This window comes from Salvelinus namaycush, chromosome 1 (genome assembly GCF_016432855.1).
Source record: "Salvelinus namaycush isolate Seneca chromosome 1, SaNama_1.0, whole genome shotgun sequence".
NCBI classification, from domain to species: Eukaryota; Metazoa; Chordata; class Actinopteri; order Salmoniformes; family Salmonidae; genus Salvelinus; species Salvelinus namaycush.
In genome coordinates, this window is record NC_052307.1 from 16,009,053 (window position 1) to 16,027,370 (window position 18,318).

At 42.0% G+C, this 18,318-nt stretch overlaps 1 protein-coding gene across 1 annotated transcript in view; it reads left to right on the top strand.

The window, feature by feature from the left end:
* The window catches only part of LOC120050602 (small G protein signaling modulator 1-like), an 81,111-nt gene that overhangs the window by 21,600 nt on the left and 41,193 nt on the right, over positions 1 to 18,318 (top strand). The window contains exons 4-8 of the mRNA XM_038997197.1: positions 2,515 to 2,677; positions 2,954 to 3,106; positions 3,207 to 3,274; positions 3,442 to 3,587; positions 4,413 to 4,544. Of these exons, the coding sequence (XP_038853125.1) occupies positions 2,515 to 2,677; positions 2,954 to 3,106; positions 3,207 to 3,274; positions 3,442 to 3,587; positions 4,413 to 4,544 (662 nt within the window). The remainder of the gene's footprint in view (positions 1 to 2,514; positions 2,678 to 2,953; positions 3,107 to 3,206; positions 3,275 to 3,441; positions 3,588 to 4,412; positions 4,545 to 18,318) is intronic.

Genomic DNA, 18,318 nt, shown 5'->3' on the forward strand with positions numbered 1-18,318 from the left:
ATCCAATTGTTAATGAAGCCAATCTTTAAATGTGTATCTTTCTCAAAGTGGTCATGAAGTAGCCTGAGTGCCAATCTGTTTCTGCACTCTTATCAACTCGTTATGGAATTGCCATACCATTTCAATAAGGATATAGCAAGAGAGCAGAAACAGACTGGCACCCAGGGTAGGCATGATGTTGGCATTGAATAATTAATCTAAGCCAATAGTGTGGTTGGCCGTATTTAGAATGTGTTGAGTGTGTCGTAGTGCTGAGAATTCCTGGTCAGTGGCAACACAGACACTCTGAGTCCCTTAATGTGTTCTGTTGCCACAGATACGGGGCTGATTAGGGGTCATTACTCCAGTAGCTGTAATTACCTTTTAAATAAGAGTGCCTCCTGTGTGGAAAGTGGACAGGGTCCAGCCACTCGTTTCCTTTAAGGGTTTATTTGACACAAAGGATATTGCTTTGGTTGTATGGCTCCCGGGCTTATGTTAGGCCAAAGTACCGCAAAGCCAAGGAGGTTTCACCCTCTGGAAATGCTGATTTCTTTTCAATATTGCAGTGTATTTTCTAGTAGTTTGAAAGATGAGGGGCATCCTATTGAGACATCTTTGTCACGGAATTACATTTCTCGCTCCTCTAATAATAAGGAAGGAAACAGAGACGTGCACCAAGATAAAGAGAAAGGAAGGAAGGAAGAGAGAGCGAGGAAGAGATGAAGTACATACTGTATTAGTGAGAATATACACAACACTGCTCCAACATTAGGATTACAAAGCTACAGAATAGCTGGAAAATATAGTAAATATATACAGTACCAGTCAAAAGTTTGGAACACACCTACTCATTCAAGGGTTTTACTTTTTTTTTTACTATTTTCTACATTGTAGAATAATAGTGAAGACATCAAAACTATGAAATAACACATATGGAATCATGTAGTAACTAAAAAAGTGTTAAACAAATCAAAATATAGTTTAGATTTTAGATTCTTCAAAGTAGCCACCCTTTGCCTTGATGAGAACTTTGCACACTCTTTGAATTCTCTCAACCAGCTTCACCTGGAATGCTTTTCCAACAGTTGTTGGCACTTGTTGGCTGCTTTTCCTTCATTCTGCGGTCCAACTCATCCCTAACCATCTCAATTGGGTTGAGGTCGGGTGATTGTGGAGGCCAGGTCATCTGATGCAGCACCCCATCACTCTCCATCTTGGTCAAATTGCCCTTACACAGCCTGGAGGTGTGTTGGGTCATTGACCTGTTGAAAAACAAATGATAGTCCCACTAAGCGCAAACCAGATTGGATGGCTTATCGCTGCAAAATGCTGTGGTAGCCATGCTGGTTAAGTGTGCCTTGAATTGTAAATAAATCACTTACAGTGTCACAAACAAAGCACCCCCACACAATCACACCTCCTCCTCCATGCTTCATGGTGGGAACCACACATACGGATATCATCCATTCAGATTACATAGTTTTATGAACTCTGATTACTCGGTTTTTATTTAGATTTAAATACATTATAAGTAAAGTTTAGTTATTCAGTGCAATAATGGACATGGTATGGGAATTATTTTGATATAGGCTAGGTTATAGCTGTATTGGCAAAGTTGGTTGAAAGTACATCACAGGCAGAGAGAGATTCTCCCTCCACTGCTTTCTTTCTCAGCACTGGTGCACTCCATCAGCAGGGGTTTCCATGACAACCACGGGATTAGTCATGAGAGAGAGCTCAAATGTCAAAATTGCTCAAGGCACTGCCACATAGGCCTTATAGAAAGACATGTCTGTTCGTGTGTATGTGTGCATGCGGTGCGTGTGTGCACTAGTGTTTACTGGATAAGCTCTTGGCTTAGGAAAATATAATTATGTTTAAGGATAACGTAATAAAAAGGATTGCCTTATTTGAACCACTTTCATAACAGCCTCAAGCCGCAGAGCTTTGTCTGAAGTGTCCATCATACGGCTCAGTCACAATTACACAGAAGCTAAGTACTATAATATGCAGATTCTCTATGGGTATTGAGAGATTTTTATTTAGGACCATGTATCATATTTTTTACAACACAGTATGATGGTGGATGTTTTTTAAGAATGTGAATCCCCTTCTATTGACACTACATTTGTGTGCATCACAGGAGGTTGGTGGCAACTTAATTGGGGAGGACCAGCTCTGGCGGCTCATAGTAATGGCTGGAACGTAATAAATGTAATGGTATTGACGTAGTTTTCATGTGTTTAATATCATTCCATTCACTCCATTCCAGACATTATGAGCCGTCCTCTCCTCAGCAGCCTTCTGTGGTGTGCATTCATCATCGTATGTCATATAATGTATTGCATCTTGTAACTCAACACCAGCATCATACAGTGATATTACATTTTTAATAAAGTTGAATGAAATATTAAAATGCAGAACATAAATGATTCATAATGGTGACAAGTTTCAGTGAATTCTCAAACTGTTTCTCATCTAGATTTTGGAATGTACTATTATTTCTGTGCCTATTTGTGTGTGTGTGTGCAGCTGCGGTGGAGGCGTGCATTCTCCATGGGCTTAAGCGGCGAGCGGCGGGATTCCTGCGTAGCAACAAGATAGCAGCGCTCTTCATGAAGGTGGGGAAGAGCTTCGCCCCGGCAGAGGAGCTGTGCAGAAAGGCTCAGGAGCTGGAACAGAATACGGAGAGCAAGTGAGAGCACACACACCTTTGTACAGACACAAACACACCACCGAATCCCTGTACAGACACAGACCATAGCACTCAAAAGCAAAGAGCTGTTACTGTATATTACTGCTAACAAATCCTAAACATGATCTCTGTCATACATGACAACTCTACTCACACATAATTATAGTTTACTGATGCAATGCAGGTGTCACATAATAAATTATCACTGGTAGAAAATAACCAAAGGTAACCTCTGAGTTCCTCACTCCCTCCCTCTCCCCTGTTTCTACGTTGCAGACGGAACCAAAGTTTGCCCAACCAGGATAGCTTACGGATACTGTCCAGGCTGCCCAGCCTCAGCCCGCAGGTGGTCAGAAACCTTTGGATCCGCACGGCCCTCATCGAGAAGGTGCTGGACAAGATCGTGCTCTACCTCGTGGAGAACAGCAGGTGAGTCACAAGAGGGTGAAATGGCATGGTCACCTGCAGGGAGGAGGCAAAAGAAATCCAGAAATGCACAGCTCACCTCCATAACGTTTTTATGTTCCAGTAAATTCTATGAAAAAGAGGCTATTCTGATGGATCCGGTGGACGGACCCATTCTGGCCTCTTTGTTAGGTAATGATTACACATGGTTAAGCTTTTATTCATAAACATCTCATCTCAGACAATATACCAGTGTAGTAGGGGATTTCCTCTCACACGGGGCACCAATTAATGTAAGTGATTCTCCTCACACTGGGCACCGATGCGTCTTTTCACGCTATTATTCTGTACTCTGGCAGTGGGGCCCTGTGCCTTGGAGTACACAAAGATGAAGACGGCGGACCACTTCTGGACAGACCCCTCGGCCGATGAGCTGGTCCAGAGACACCGCATCCACAGTGGCCACTGCAGACAGGACTCCCCCACAAAGAGGCCTGCTCTCTGTGTAAGTTTCCTGGGAAGGGTAAGGGTTCTAAATAATGTCCCACTACTCTTCCAAACTCCCCCAAATAAGATTGAACATGACCACATTATCCCCTGGTATACATTTCTCTATTGATTATTTCATATCTTTGTTTTGCTGACACTGCACACTATTAGCTCAAACGTAGCGGGGATATCCGTGACCAATCCTGTCATTGAAGCCTCCCCCAGCCTCTCTCTTTCAGTAGAAGAAGACCTGCTGCTGTCAATGCATTAAGGAGCACATTGTGTCCTGTGGGAGAGGACAGAGTGTATTTTCTGGAACTACTCTTCACATTATCATTGACCCCTGCAGCTAGAATCATCTCGCCACGTAGCACCATTCTCATTCTACATTGACAACTGAGAGCTGTTTATTGCAGCACTGTATCTTTTGTACCCTAGAGGCAAACATAATGGGCTTTGTCATCAGAAACAGAGTGGCAAATGGTTTCCCATTTCATTTTTCTTCAATCAACCAAACACATTTCTGATGTTACATCGTTTGAGTCAGTGTAGCAGCCTGAAATCAAATACATGGCTGAAAGGGTTTCTAAGAGCTGTATAAGCTGGGTAACATTATAATACTTGATTAGCCGTTGCTAATTCATTCCCAGTGGATGATCATTGTGGTTAACTGTATGGAATAAACTAAATGTGCTCAATGGTGGATGAACAATATGGCATCATACATTCATTTTGCAACAGTGATGTGTGAAACTAACTGGCCAATATATGGAAGTTGGATGGACGGATGGGAGGATGGATTGAGATGGGGTAAAAACAAACACACTGTCTGTGTTTCCAGATCCAGAAGAGGCATTCCAGTAACAGCATGGAGGAGCGGCCCTCACCTTCAGCGCGGGACTACGTGGAGTCCCTGCACCAGAACAACAGAGCCACCCTGCTGTTTGGAAAGAACAACGTGCTGGTGCAGCCGGTAAACAATTCATCCTCCTCTCATCTCTAGGAGGCTTACCAGTTTGAGTGTGTCAAGAACTGCAACGCTGTTGGATTTTTCATGCTTAACAATTTCCTGTGTGTATCGAGAATGGTCCATCACCCAAAGGACATCCAGTCAACTTGACACAACTGTGGGAAGCATTGGAGTCAACATGGGCTAGACGAACTGAGACTGAGGGCAAAAGGGGGTGCAACTCAATATTAGGAAGGTGTACCTAAGGTTTTGTACACTCAGTGTATCTATAGAGAGATTCGCCATACCGCGGTTTCTGTGGAAGATGATCTCTCAGTGCCCCAACTCCTCCATATTTATGATAGCATTCAGAAACTCAAATATTCAGTGAAAGCAAATATGCCAGTGGTTAACACCACAACATAGTAGACCTATTTGGAGACACTGTGAATGCCAATCTGTAAAATCCAGAACAGCTCGGTAGGAGCTTATCTCCTGTTTTTGTAGCATAAGGCAGTTTGAAGTATATGGTGTCAAATCCGATTCAAAAGTCGAACGGGCACAAGATGAATCATCATTGCGCGAGCAAACACTTGAGTGGAGAAAGAAGAAATGTGGTCGAGCGAGCAGAGGAAGGGTCCCCCGAGCGCAGGCCAGCGTGGTGCGCGCAAGTTTTTATTTTTTATTTCACCTTTATTTAACCTGGTAGGCCAGTAGAGAACAAGTTCTCATTTACAACTGCGACCTGGCCAAGATAAAGTAAAGCAGTGCGACACAAACAACACCGAGTTACACATGGGATAAACAAACGTACAGTCAATAACACAATAGAAACGTCTATATACAGTGTGTGCCAATGTAGCAAGATTAGGGAGGTAAGGCAATAAATAGGCCATAGTGGTGAAATAATTACAATTTAGCATTAACACTGGAGTGATAGATGTGCAGAAGATGAATGGGCAAGTAGAGATACTGGGGTGCAAAGGAGCAAAAAAATAAATACCAATATGGGGATGAGGTAGTTGGGTGGGCTATTTACAGATGGGCTGTGTACAGGTACAATGATCGGTAAGCTGCTCTAACAGCTGAAGCTTAAAGTTAGTGAGGGAGATATAAGACTCCAGCTTCTGTGATTTTTGCAATTTGTTCCAGTCATTGGCAGCAGAGAACTGGAAGGAAAGGCAGCCAAAGGTGGTGTTGGCTTTAGGGGATGACCAGTGAAATATACCTGCTGGAGCGCGTGCTACGGTGGGTGCTGCTATGGTGACCAGTGAGCTGAGATAAGGCGCGGCTTTACCTAGCAAAGACTTATAGATGACCTGGAGCCAATGGGTTTGGCGTCGAATATGAAGCGAGGGCCAGCCAACGAGAGCATACAAGTCGCAGTGGTGGGTGGTATATGGGGCTTTGGTGACAAAACGGATGGCACTGTGATAGACTGCATCTAATTTGCTGAGTAGAGTGTTAGAGGCTATTTTGTAAATGACATCGTCGAAGTCAAGGATCGGTAGGATAGTCAGTTTTACGAGGGTATGTTTGGCAGCATGAGTGAAGGATGCTTTGTTGCGAAATAGGAAGCCGATTCTAGATTTAATTTTGGATTGGAGATGCTTAATGTGAGCCTGGAAGGAGAGTTTACAGTCTAACCAGACATCTAGGTATTTGTAGTTGTCCACATATTCTAAGTCAGAACCGTCCAGAGTAGTGATGCTAGACGGGCGGGCAGGTGCGGGCAGCGATCGGTTGAAGAGCATGCATTTAGTTTTACTTGCATTTAAGAGCAGTTGGAGGCCACGGAAGGAGTGTTGTATGGCATTGAAGCTCGTTTAACGCAGTGTCCAAAGAAGGGCCAGAAGTATACAGAATGGTGTCGTCTGCGTAGAGGTGGATCGGAGAATCACCAGCAGCAAGAGCGACATCATTGATGCATACAGAGAAAAGAGTCAGCCCGAGAATTGAACCCTTTGGCACCCCCATAGAGACTGCCAGAGGTCCGGACAACAGGCCCTCCGATTTGACACACTGAACTCTATCTGAGAAGTAGTTGGTGAACCAGGCGAGGCAGTCATTTGAGAGTTAAACTTGAGAGCTTGCGAGTGTGACTTTGAACTGCTCTTCCGCATGCAGTAAATTAATTTGAGAGCAGAGATTTTTGCTCACCTGAAGAAATACATACTACATGTCAAGACTGCACTCTCACAAACACACCGCGTCCCCACATGGATGTCTTCTCTCCCTCTCACACCAACTTTCCAGTTTCCTCTCCAAAATCTATTTTGCTCTCACAACTGCTTACTATAATTGTATAATAGGTATAATTCTAACCAATGAACATAGCCTGTAGCAGTCTACTGAAACGCAATTGGTCAAGTTTTTGGACCAATCGCGTCTTGACTGCTCTCTAATCTAATTTTTTTACCATAGAGATGAAAGGAGACGGTGAAAGGTGAACGATGTCTGACAATGAAGAGGTAAGTTCCATAGTTTTTCAGTAGAGAAACTAGCTAACCAACTAGCTAGCTAATTAACTATGATTTCAATATTGAAATTGAGTAAGTAGTTATTTGATCTTCTGTTATTAAAGCAGGGTATTGATGAGGCAAGCTAGGTTAACATCAGCTAGCTAGGAAACGAACTAGCTAACGGTAGCTAGCTAGCTAACATTTAACCATGTGGTTTAACTACTGGATCAGTGTCCCGAAATCGGGAGAGTTGCTGCTCAATATGCGATATTTGACTAGAATGGCATTGTAAACAAAAGCCAACTTTCTGGGACATAGACATGTCTTATATGGTCAGAAAGCTGAAATGATTGTTAATCTAACTGCAGTGTCTAATTTACAGTAGCTACTACAGTGAAAAAATACCATGCTATTGTTTGAGGATAGTGCACAACAACAAAACACTTTTATCAAGGCAACTGCTTTGATACATTCACCTGACGGTATATAATTTACTTACATTCAGTAATCTTGCTCTGATTTGTCATCCTGAGGGTCCCAGAGATAAAATGTAGCATTGTTTTGTTTGATAAAATACATTTTTATACCCTAACACGATCCATGTTGTATACAGCGTTTCGCATGAATTTCGACTCTTTCAACTTGCAACAAAACAATCTATGAAATCTAAACAGCAATCCTCAGACACTCTAGAAGGCAACCAAACTTTGTTTCATCATTCTACATTACGTATTGGCTACACAACATGTCTAATAGCCCACAAAGGACAGCCATCATAATGCACCAATGAGACGGGCAGTGTTCCCTTGATTGACAGTCTCTTGGTCCAATGACCACCTATCGTTTTGAAACATAGCTAGTTAGATAGCCAATGAGCTGGGCTTTACATGAGTATGTGATGGCCCTTTGTTGGAGTAATGGCCATTGTCATATGGCTGCGTGCAACACAATTCATTCTCCATTGAAAATCTATAGGACACAGGGGAGTTTACGTTACGCAGCGCTCGCTTTCTTCTACAAAGTTTTCTCAAAGTTAAAAAGTACAACATGGCTACTAACAGTATAAACTTCAAGTATACACATTTGGATGAGATTATTGAAGAAATTGACCGGGAGAGTGACACGAGAAGTCCTGCGCATAAGAAAGATCGGAAGGAGAAGGTAACCTTGTTTTTTTAAATCAGTAAGTAAAATATGTTTTTGCTTCTCGTGCTAATCCAGTTTTTTAAATGGTTTCATATTAATTTAAGATTTGTCTTTGATTTCTATATATGTATATACAGTATAATGTATAGACCTGATGCATACAGTATATTAGTACAGTCTATGCGTCTTATTGCCTATTGATCCAGATATTTCATTATAGTGATTGTGTTCCCCATACTTTATATATATATATATACACACACTACTGTTCAAACGTTTGGGGTCACTTTGGGAAAAAAGCACATATTTTGTCTATTCAAATAACATCATATTGATCAGAAATACAGTGTAGACATTGTTAATGTTGTAAATGACTATTGTAGCTGGAAACGGCAGATTTATTTATGGAATATCTACATAGGCGTACAGAGGCCCATTATCAGCAACCATCACTCCTGTGTTCCAATGGCACGTTGTGTTAGCTAATCCAAGTTTATAATTTTAAAAGGCTAATTGATCATTAGAAAACCCATTTGCAATTATGTTAGCACAGCTGAAAACTGTTGTCCTGATTAATGAAGCAATAAAACTGGCCTTCTTTAGACTAGTTGAGTATCTGAAGCATCAGAATTTGTGGGTTCAATAAATGGCCAGAAACAAAGAACTTTCTTCTGAAACTCGTCAGTCTATTCTTGTTCTGAGAAATGAAGGCTATTCCATGCGAGAAATTGCCAAGAAACTGAAGATCTCGTACAACACTGTGTACTGTACTACTCCCTTCACAGAACAGCGCAAACTGACTCTAATTAGAATAGAAAGAGGAGTGGGAGGCCCCGGTGCACAACTGAGCAAGAGGACAAGTACATTAGAGTGTCTAGTTTGAGAAACAGACGCCTCACAAGTCCTCAACTGGCAGCTTCATGAAATAGTACCCGCAAAACACCAGTCTCAACGTCAACAGTGAAGAGGCGACTCTGGGATGTTTCTCTGTACAGTGTCTGTGTTATTTTGCCCATCTTAATCTTTTATTTTTATTGGCCAGTCTGAGATATGGCTTTTTTTTGCAACTCTGTCTAGAAGGCCAGCATCTCCGAGTTGCCTCTTCACTGTTGACGTTGAGACTGGTGTTTTGCAGGTACTATTTAATGAAGCTGCCAGTTGAGGACTTGTGAGGCGTCTGTTTCTCAAACTAGACACTGTTAATGTGCTTGTCCTCAGCCATTTCCAGCTTCAATAGTAATTTACAACATTAACAATGTCTACACTTGTCACGCCCTGACCATAGAGAGCCCTTGGATTCTCTATAGTGGTTTAGGTCAGGGTGTGACTAGGGGGGTGTTCTAGAATGTGTATTTCTATGTTGGTGGTTTTGTATGGTTCCCAATTAGAGGCAGCTGGTAATCGTTGCCTAATTGGGGATCATATTTAGGAAGCCCTATCTCCCACCTGCTTTGTGGGACATTGTTTGTGTTAGTGTATTTGTGCACTACGACTTCACGGTCTTTGTACGTTTTGTTTCTAGTTTCACTTTGTATTAAAAAGATGTGGAACTCAATGCATGCTGCGCCTTAGTCCGCTCATTTTGAAGATCGTGACAACACTGTATTTCTGATCAATTTGATGTTATTTTAATGGACAAAAACAAGGACATTTCTAAGTGAATCATCTTTTGAACGTTAGTATATATATATATTGTTAAGGTCGGAAATTTACATACACTTAGGTTGGAGTCATTAAAACTTGTTTTTCAACCACTCCACAAATTTCTTGGAAACGAACTATAGTTTTTGGCAAGTCGGTTAGGACATCTACTTTGTGCATGACACAAGTAATTTTTCTAACATTTGTTTACAGACAGATTATTTCACTTATAATTCACTGTATCACAATTCCAGTGGGTCAGAAGTTTACAGACACTAAGTTGACTGTGCCTTTAAACAGCTTGGAAAATTCCAGAAAATGATGTCATGGCTTTAGAAGCTTCTGATAGGCTAATTGACATAATTTAAGTCAATTGAAGGTGAACTTGTGGATGTATTTCAAGGCCCACCTTCAAACTCAGTGCCTCTTTGCTTGACATCATGGGAAACTCAAAAGACATCAGCCAAGACCTCAGAAAAATTATTGTAGACCTCCACAAGTCTGGTTCATCCTTGGGAGTATTTTCCAAATGCCTGAAGGTACCATGTTCATCTGTACAAATAATAGTACGCAAGTATAAACACCATGGGACCACGCAGCCGTCATACCGCTCAGGAAGGAGACGCGTTCTGTCTCCTAGAGATGAACGTACTTTGGTGCGAAAGTGCAAATCAATCCCAGAAAAACAGCAAAGGACCTTGTGAAGATGCTGGAGGAAACAGGTACAAAAGTATCTATATCCACAGTAAAACGAGTCCTATATCGACATAACCTGAAAGGCCGCTCAGCAAGGAAGAAGCCACTGCTCTAAAAGCCAGGTTTGCAACTGCACATGGGGAAAAATATCATACTTTTTGGAGAAATGTCCTCTGGTCTGATGAAGCAAAAATAGAACCGTTTGGCCATAATGACCACCGTTATGTTTGGAGGAAAAAGGGGGAGGCTTGCAAGCCGAAGAACACCATCCCAACCGTGAAGCACGGGGTGGCGGCATCATGTTGTGGGGGTGCTTTGCTGCAGGAGGGACTGGTGCACTTCACAAAATAGATGGCATCATGAGGTAGGAAAATTATGTAGATATATTGAAGCAACATCTCAAGACATCAGTCAGGAAGTTAAAGCTTGGTCGCAAATGGGTCTTCCAAATGGACAATGACCCCAAGCATACTTCCAAGGTTGTGGCAAAATGGCTTAAGGACAACAAAGTCAAGGTATTGGAGTGGCCATCACAAAGCCCTGACCTCAATCCTATAGAAAATTTGTGGGCAGAACTAAAAAAAGCGTGTGCGAGCAAGGAGGCCTACAAACCTGACTCACTTACACCAGCTCTGTCAGGAGGAATGGGCCAAAATTCACCCAACTTATTCTGGGAAGCTTGTGGAAGGCTACCCGAAACGTTTGACCCAAGTTAAACAATTTAAAGGCAATGCTACCAAATATTAATTGAGTGTATGTAAACTTCTGACCAACTGGGAATGTGATGAAAGAAATAAAAGCTGAAATAAATCATTCTCTCTACTATTATTCTGATATTTCACATTCTTAAAATAAAGTGGTGATCCTAACTGACCTAAAACAGGGAATTTTTACTAGGATTAAATGTCAGGAATTGTGAAAAACTGAGTATAAATGTATCTGGCTAAGGTGTATGCAAACTTATGACTTCAACTGTATATATATTTTTTTTTTATTTTTTTTATAGATGTGTTATATATTTGATGTATTGATGCAGTGCTCAACCCCTGCTAAAATAAAGGATAAATAAAATAAGTAATAGTAAAATTGAGTTCTAACTGATTTAAAAAAATCTTCAATAGATGTTAGAGAGTAAGATGACCTGTGGGAGCCAACTTCAAAGACACCTCATTCAAGTCCATCCCCCACTCAATCAAATGTAGGAACTGGTTTCTCCAGTCAGACCCCTCTGCTGTCTCTGGCTCCACACCCACCCCCATCCCGGCCATCTAGAGGTGTGAAGGTTAGTACCTTTTATGTACGGAAGCTAATGATCCATCATGTATGACATTCCTAGGAGTATGTTAACTTTAATTTTGTATTACCATAGCATTTTTGTATGTTCTCTATAGTTATGTACTTTGAAATGTATCAATTTACCATTTCGGCCACTTGGGTACATTTGGTTAAACTCGTGAGGGACACCTGGGAGACTTGATACAAAATATAATGTAGAGCTCTCATTCTTGAATGTATCAGTAAGAAACGTTGCACACCCACTGCTGCCTCCTTGTGGACAATGCCTAAATTGCACCTAGATTCCTTGGTCAATGTATGGCCTTTATTTTGCATTTCAAAGATGATTTAGAAAACTGATGTTTTTTGTTTGTTTTATTTTTTACTAGATCTAATGTGTTATTCTCCTACATTAACTTCACATTTCCACAAACTTCAAAGTGTTTCCTTTCAAATAGTATCAAGAATATGCATATCTTTGCTTCAGGTCCTGAGCTACAGGCAGTTAGATTTGGGTATGTCATTTTAGGCGGAAATTGAGATGAAGGGTTCAAGCCTTAAGAAGTTTTAACCAAAGCCAAGGTAGTTTAGTTTTCTATACCGTCTCTGGTTTAAATAAGAGCATTGTACATAAGTTGAGGAGGGATTTAGTAGAGTAGAAGGACTTGGAAGACCAGCAGAAGAGGGGGGAGAGGCAGGGTGAGAACAGATAGGGAAGAGGTCAGTGATTGAGGAGGGAGAGCCAAGAGAGGTCAGGCTCTGAACCAAATAATAGCCAATATTGTTAACGGCATAGCTACTTTGAAATCCAATCTGATTTAAATAAAGATTCAATAACTTTTACTCTGTCAGTTTTTGTGCAGTTGCAATAAATGAGAATGATCTCAAACCATTTCTCTCTCTCCATCCCTCATTCCATGCAGGTCCACTGTCACTAATGGTGGTGAAGTTGTTCTCTGCTCAGCTGACAGAAACAGGAGATAAAGGAGTCCATTCTGTTCCAAGTAGCTTACCTAGGCTCTCCTCTATGCACAACTCCATAGTGTTTGTTCCTCTAATTTCTTTGACGCTGTATGAAGGCATTGTGCATAGGACATTTGTCAAGTAGAAAGATGATGACCAGCTGCTGTCTATTGGTTAGAAAGATAGTTCTATACTGAATGTATGTGATAGTCATTGGTAAAGAATATGAGCAGTGTAGGTAAGGGAAGAAGTGAAAACCTAGAGGATAGCTTTCCCACAAGGTGGGTTAGGCATGAAATGACAGCAGGCTGTTTAATACTGAGCCAAGCTGACTCACAAGTGGTATGTATTGGTACAGGGTAATTCTACAGTAAGAGTGATGCTGACATACATTTTAAATTGTATGTCAAAGAAACCAATGATTGCAAATTGTTAAAATTAGTACTTGTGCATAGTTGTATTGTTTCACTTTGAAATCCTTGGTTTTTGTTTGACATACAGTACCAGTCAAAAGTTTGGACACACCTACTCATTCAAGGGTTTTTCTTTATTTTTACTATTTTCTACATTTTCTAGAATAATAGTGAAGACATCAAGACTATGAAGTAACACATATGGAATCATGTAGTAATCAAAAGTGTTAAACAAATCAGAATATATTTTATATTAAACATTATTATTTATTTATTTTTATTATTATTTTTATTTATTTTATCCCCTTTTCTCCCCAATTTTCGTGGTATCCAATCGCTAGTAATTACTATCTTGTCTCATCGCTACAACTCCCGTACGGGCTCGGGAGAGACGAAGGTCGAAAGCCACGCGTCCTCCGAAGCACAACCCAACCAAGCCGCACTGCTTCTTAACACAGCGCGCCTCCAACCCGGAAGCCAGCCGCACCAATGTGTCGGAGGAAACACCGTGCACCTGGCCCCCTTGGTTAACGCGCACTGCGCCCGGCCCGCCACAGGAGTCGCTGGAGCGCGATGAGACAAGGATATCCCTACCGGCCAAACCCGGACGACGCTAGGCCAATTGTGCGTCGCCCCACGGACCTCCCGGTCGCGGCTGGCTGCGACAGAGCCTGGGCGCGAACCCAGAGACTCTGGTGGCGCAGCTAGCACTGCGATGCAGTGCCCTAGACGACTGCGCCACCCGGGAGGCACATATTAAACATTTTCAAAGTAGCCACCCTAAGTAAAGAGAAACGACAGTCCATCATTACTTTAAGACATGAAGGTCAGTCAATGCGGAACATTTCAAGAACTTTGAAACTTTCTTCAAGTGCAGTTGCAAAAAAACATCAAGCACTATGATGAAACTGGCTCATGAGGACCGCCACAGGAAAGGAAGACCCAGAGTTACCTTTGCTACAGAGGATAAGTTAAGTAGAGTTAACTGCACCTCAGATTGCAGCCCAAATAAATGCTTCACAGAGTTCACGTAACAGCCACATGTCAACATCAACTGTTCAGAGGAGACTGCATGAATCAGGCCTTCATGGTTGAATTGTTGCAAAGAAACCACTACTAAAGGACACCAATAAGAATAAGAGACTTGCTTGGGCCAAGAAACACAAGCAATGGACATTAGACCGGTGGAAATCTATCCTTTGGTCTGATGAGTCCAAATTTGCGATTTTTGGTTCCAACCGCCATATCTTTGTGAGAGACGCAGAGTAGGTGAACGGATGATCTCTGCATGTGTGGTTCCCACAGTGAAGCATGTAGGAGGAGGTGTGATGGTGTGGGTGTGCTTTGCTGGTGACTGTCAGTGATTTATTTAGAATTCAAGGCTCATTTAACCAGCATGGCTACCATAGCATTCTGCAGCGATAAGCCATCCCATCTGGTTTGCGCTTAGTGGGACTATCATTTGTTTTTCAACAGGACAATGACCCAAAACACACCTCCAGGCTGTGTAAGGGCACTTTGACCAAGATGGAGAGTGATGTAGTGCTGCATCAGATGACCTGGCCTCCACAATCACCCGACCTCAACCCAATTCAATCAATCAATCAAATTTATTTTATATAGCCCTTCGTACATCAGCTAATATCTCGAAGTGCTGTACAGAAACCCAGCCTAAAACCCCAAACAGCAAGCAATGCAGATGTAGAAGCACGGTGGCTAGGAAAAACTCCCTAGAAAGGCCAAAACCTAGGAAGAAACCTAGAGAGGAACCAGGCTATGAGGGGTGGCCAGTCCTCTTCTGGCTGTGCCGGGTGGAGATTATAACAGAACATGGCCAAGATGTTCAAATGTTCATAAATGACCAGCATGGTCAAATAATAATAATCACAGAAGTTATCGAGGGTGTAGCAAGTCAGCACCTCAGGAGTAAATGTCAGTTGGCTTTTCATAGCCGATCATTAAGAGTATCTCTACCGCCCCTGCGGTCTCTAGAGAGTTGAAAACAGCAGGTCTGGGACAGGTAGCACGTCCGGTGGACAGGTCAGGGTTCCATAGCCGCAGGCAGAACAGTTGAAACTGGAACAGCAGCAAGGCCAGGTGGACTGGGGACAGCAAGGAGTCATCATGCCCGGTAGTCTTGACGCATGGTCCTAGGGCTCAGGTCCTCCGAGAGAGAGAAAGAAAGAGAGAATTAGAAAGAGCATACTTAAATTCACACAGGACACCAGATAAGACAGGAGAAGTACTCCAGATATAACCAACTGACCCTAGCCCCCCGACACAAACTAATGCAGCATAAATACTGGAGGCTGAGACAGGAGGGGTCAGGAGACACTGTGGCCCCATCCGATGATACCCCCGGACAGGGCCAAACAGGAAGGATATAACCCCACCCACTTTGCCAAAGCACAGCCTCCGCACCACTAGAGGGATATCTTCAACCATCAACTTACAATCCTGAGACAAGGCCTAGTATAGCCCACAAAGATCTCCGCCACGGCACAAACCAAGGGGGGGCGCCAACCCAGACAGGAAGATCACGTCAGTGACTCAACCCACTCAAGTGACGCACCCCTCCTAGGGACGACATGAAAGAGCACCAGTAAGCCAGTGACTCAGCCCCTGTAATAGGGTTAGAGGCAGAGAATCCCAGTGGAGAGAGGGGAACCGGCCAGGCAGAGACAGCAAGGGCGGTTCGTTGCTCCAGAGCCTTTCCGTTCACCTTCACACTCCTGGGCCAGACTACACTCAATCATATGACCTACTGAAGAGATAAGTCTTCAGTAAAGACTTAAAGGTTGAGACCGAGTCTGCGTCTCTCACATGGGTAGGCAGACCATTCCATAAAAATGGATATCTATAGGAGAAAGCCCTGCCTCCAGCTGTTTGCTTAGAAATTCTAGGGACAATTAGGAGGCCTGCGTCTTGTGACCGTAGCGTACGTGTAGGTATGTACGGCAGGACCAACTCGGAAAGATAGGTAGGAGCAAGCCCATGTAATGCTTTGTAGGTTAACAGTAAAACCTTGAAATCAGCCCTTGCCTTAACAGGAAGCCAGTGTAGGGAAGCTAGCACTGGAGTAATATGATCAAATTTTTTGGTTCTAGTCAGGATTCTAGCAGCCGTATTTAGCACTAACTGAAGTTTATTTAGTGCTTTATCCGGGTAGCCGGAAAGTAGAGCATTGCAGTAGTCTAACCTAGAAGTCACAAAAGCATGGATAAATTTTTCTGCATCATTTTTGGACAGAAAATGTCTGATTTTTGCGATGTTACGTAGATGGAAATAAGCTGTCCTTGAAACAGTCTTGATATGTTCGTCAAAAGAGAGATCAGGGTCCAGAGTAACGCCGAGGTCCTTCACAGTTTTATTTGAGACGACTTTACAACCATCAAGATTAATTGTCAGATTTAACAGAAGATCTCTTTGTTTCTTGGGACCTAGAACAAGCATCTCTGTTTTGTCCGAGTTTAAAAGTAGAAAGTTTTCAGCCATCCACTTCCTTATGTCTGAAACACAGGCTTCTAGCGAGGGCAATTTTGGGGCTTCACCATGTTTCATTGAAATGTACAGCTGTGTGTCATCCGCATAGCAGTGAAAGTTAACATTATGTTTTCGAATGACATCCCCAAGAGGTAAAATATATAGTGAAAACAATAGTGGTCCTAAAACGGAACCTTGAGGAACACCGAAATGTACAGTTGATTTGTCAGAGGACAAACCATTCAGAGACAAACTGATATCTTTCCGACAGATAAGATCTAAACCAGGCCAGAACTTGTCCGTGTAGACCAATTTGGGTTTCCAATCTCTCCAAAAGAATGTGGTGATCGATGGTATCAAAGGCAGCACTAAGGTCTAGTAGCACGAGGACAGATGCAGAGCCTCGGTCTGACGCCATTAAAAGGTAATTTACCACCTTCACAAGTGCAGTCTCAGTGCTATGATGGGGTCTAAAACCAGACTGAAGCATTTCGTATACATTGTTTGTCTTCAGGAAGGCAGTGAGTTGAGATGGTTTGGGATGAGTTGGACCGCAGAGTGAAGGAAAAGCAGCCAACAAGTGCTCAGCATATGTGGGAACTCCTTCAAGACTGTTGGAAAAGCATTCCAGGTGAAGCTGGTTGAGAGAATGCAAAGAGTGTGCAAAGTTGTCATCAAGGCAAAGGGTGGCTACTTTGAAGAATCTAAAATCTAAACTATATTTTGATTTGTTTAACCTGTTTGGCGTGCAAGCCCGACACCGGTACACTTATGACAACAGCCAGCTCAAAGTGCAGGGCGCGAAATTCAAAATATATTTTTTTTAAATATTTAACTTTCACACATTAACAAGTCCAATACAGCATATGAAAGGTACACATCTTGTGAATCCAGCCAACATGTCCGATTTTTAAAATGTTTTACAGGGAAGACAAAATATGTAAATCTATTAGCTAACCACGTTAGCAAAAGACACCATTTTTTTTACTCCACCAGTTTTTTACTGCATCAGTAGCTATCACAAATTCGACCAAATAAAGATATAAATAGCCACTAACCAAGAAACAACCTCATCAGATGACAGTCTGATAACATATTTATTGTATAGCATAGGTTTTGTTAGAAAAATGTGCATATTTCAGGTATAAATCATAGTTTACCATTGCAGCCACCATTACAACTCGACTAGAATAACTACAGAGAGCAACGTGTATTACCTAATTACTCATCATAAAACATTTCTTAAAAATACACAGCGTACAGCAATTGAAAGACACAGATCTTGTGAATCCAGACAATATTTCAGATTTTCTAAGTGTTTTACAGCGAAAACACAATATAGCGTTATATTAGCTTAGCACAGTAGCAAACCACACAACAGCATTGATTCCAGCCAAACATAGCGATAACGTATTCACCACCAAAAATATTAATTTTCACTAACCTTCTCAGAATTCTTCAGATGACAGTCCTGTAACATCATATTACACAATGCATATAGAGTTTGTTCGAAAATGTGCATATTTAGCGGCACAAATCGTGCTTATACAATGAGAAAAGTTGCCAAGCTGCCCAGAAAATGTCGGGCGCCATCTTGGAGAGTCACCTAGTCTAATCAATAAATAATCATAAACTTGACAAAAAAATACAGGGTGGACAGCAATTGAAAGACAAATTAGTTCTTAATGCAATCGCTGAATTACATTTTTAAAATTAACC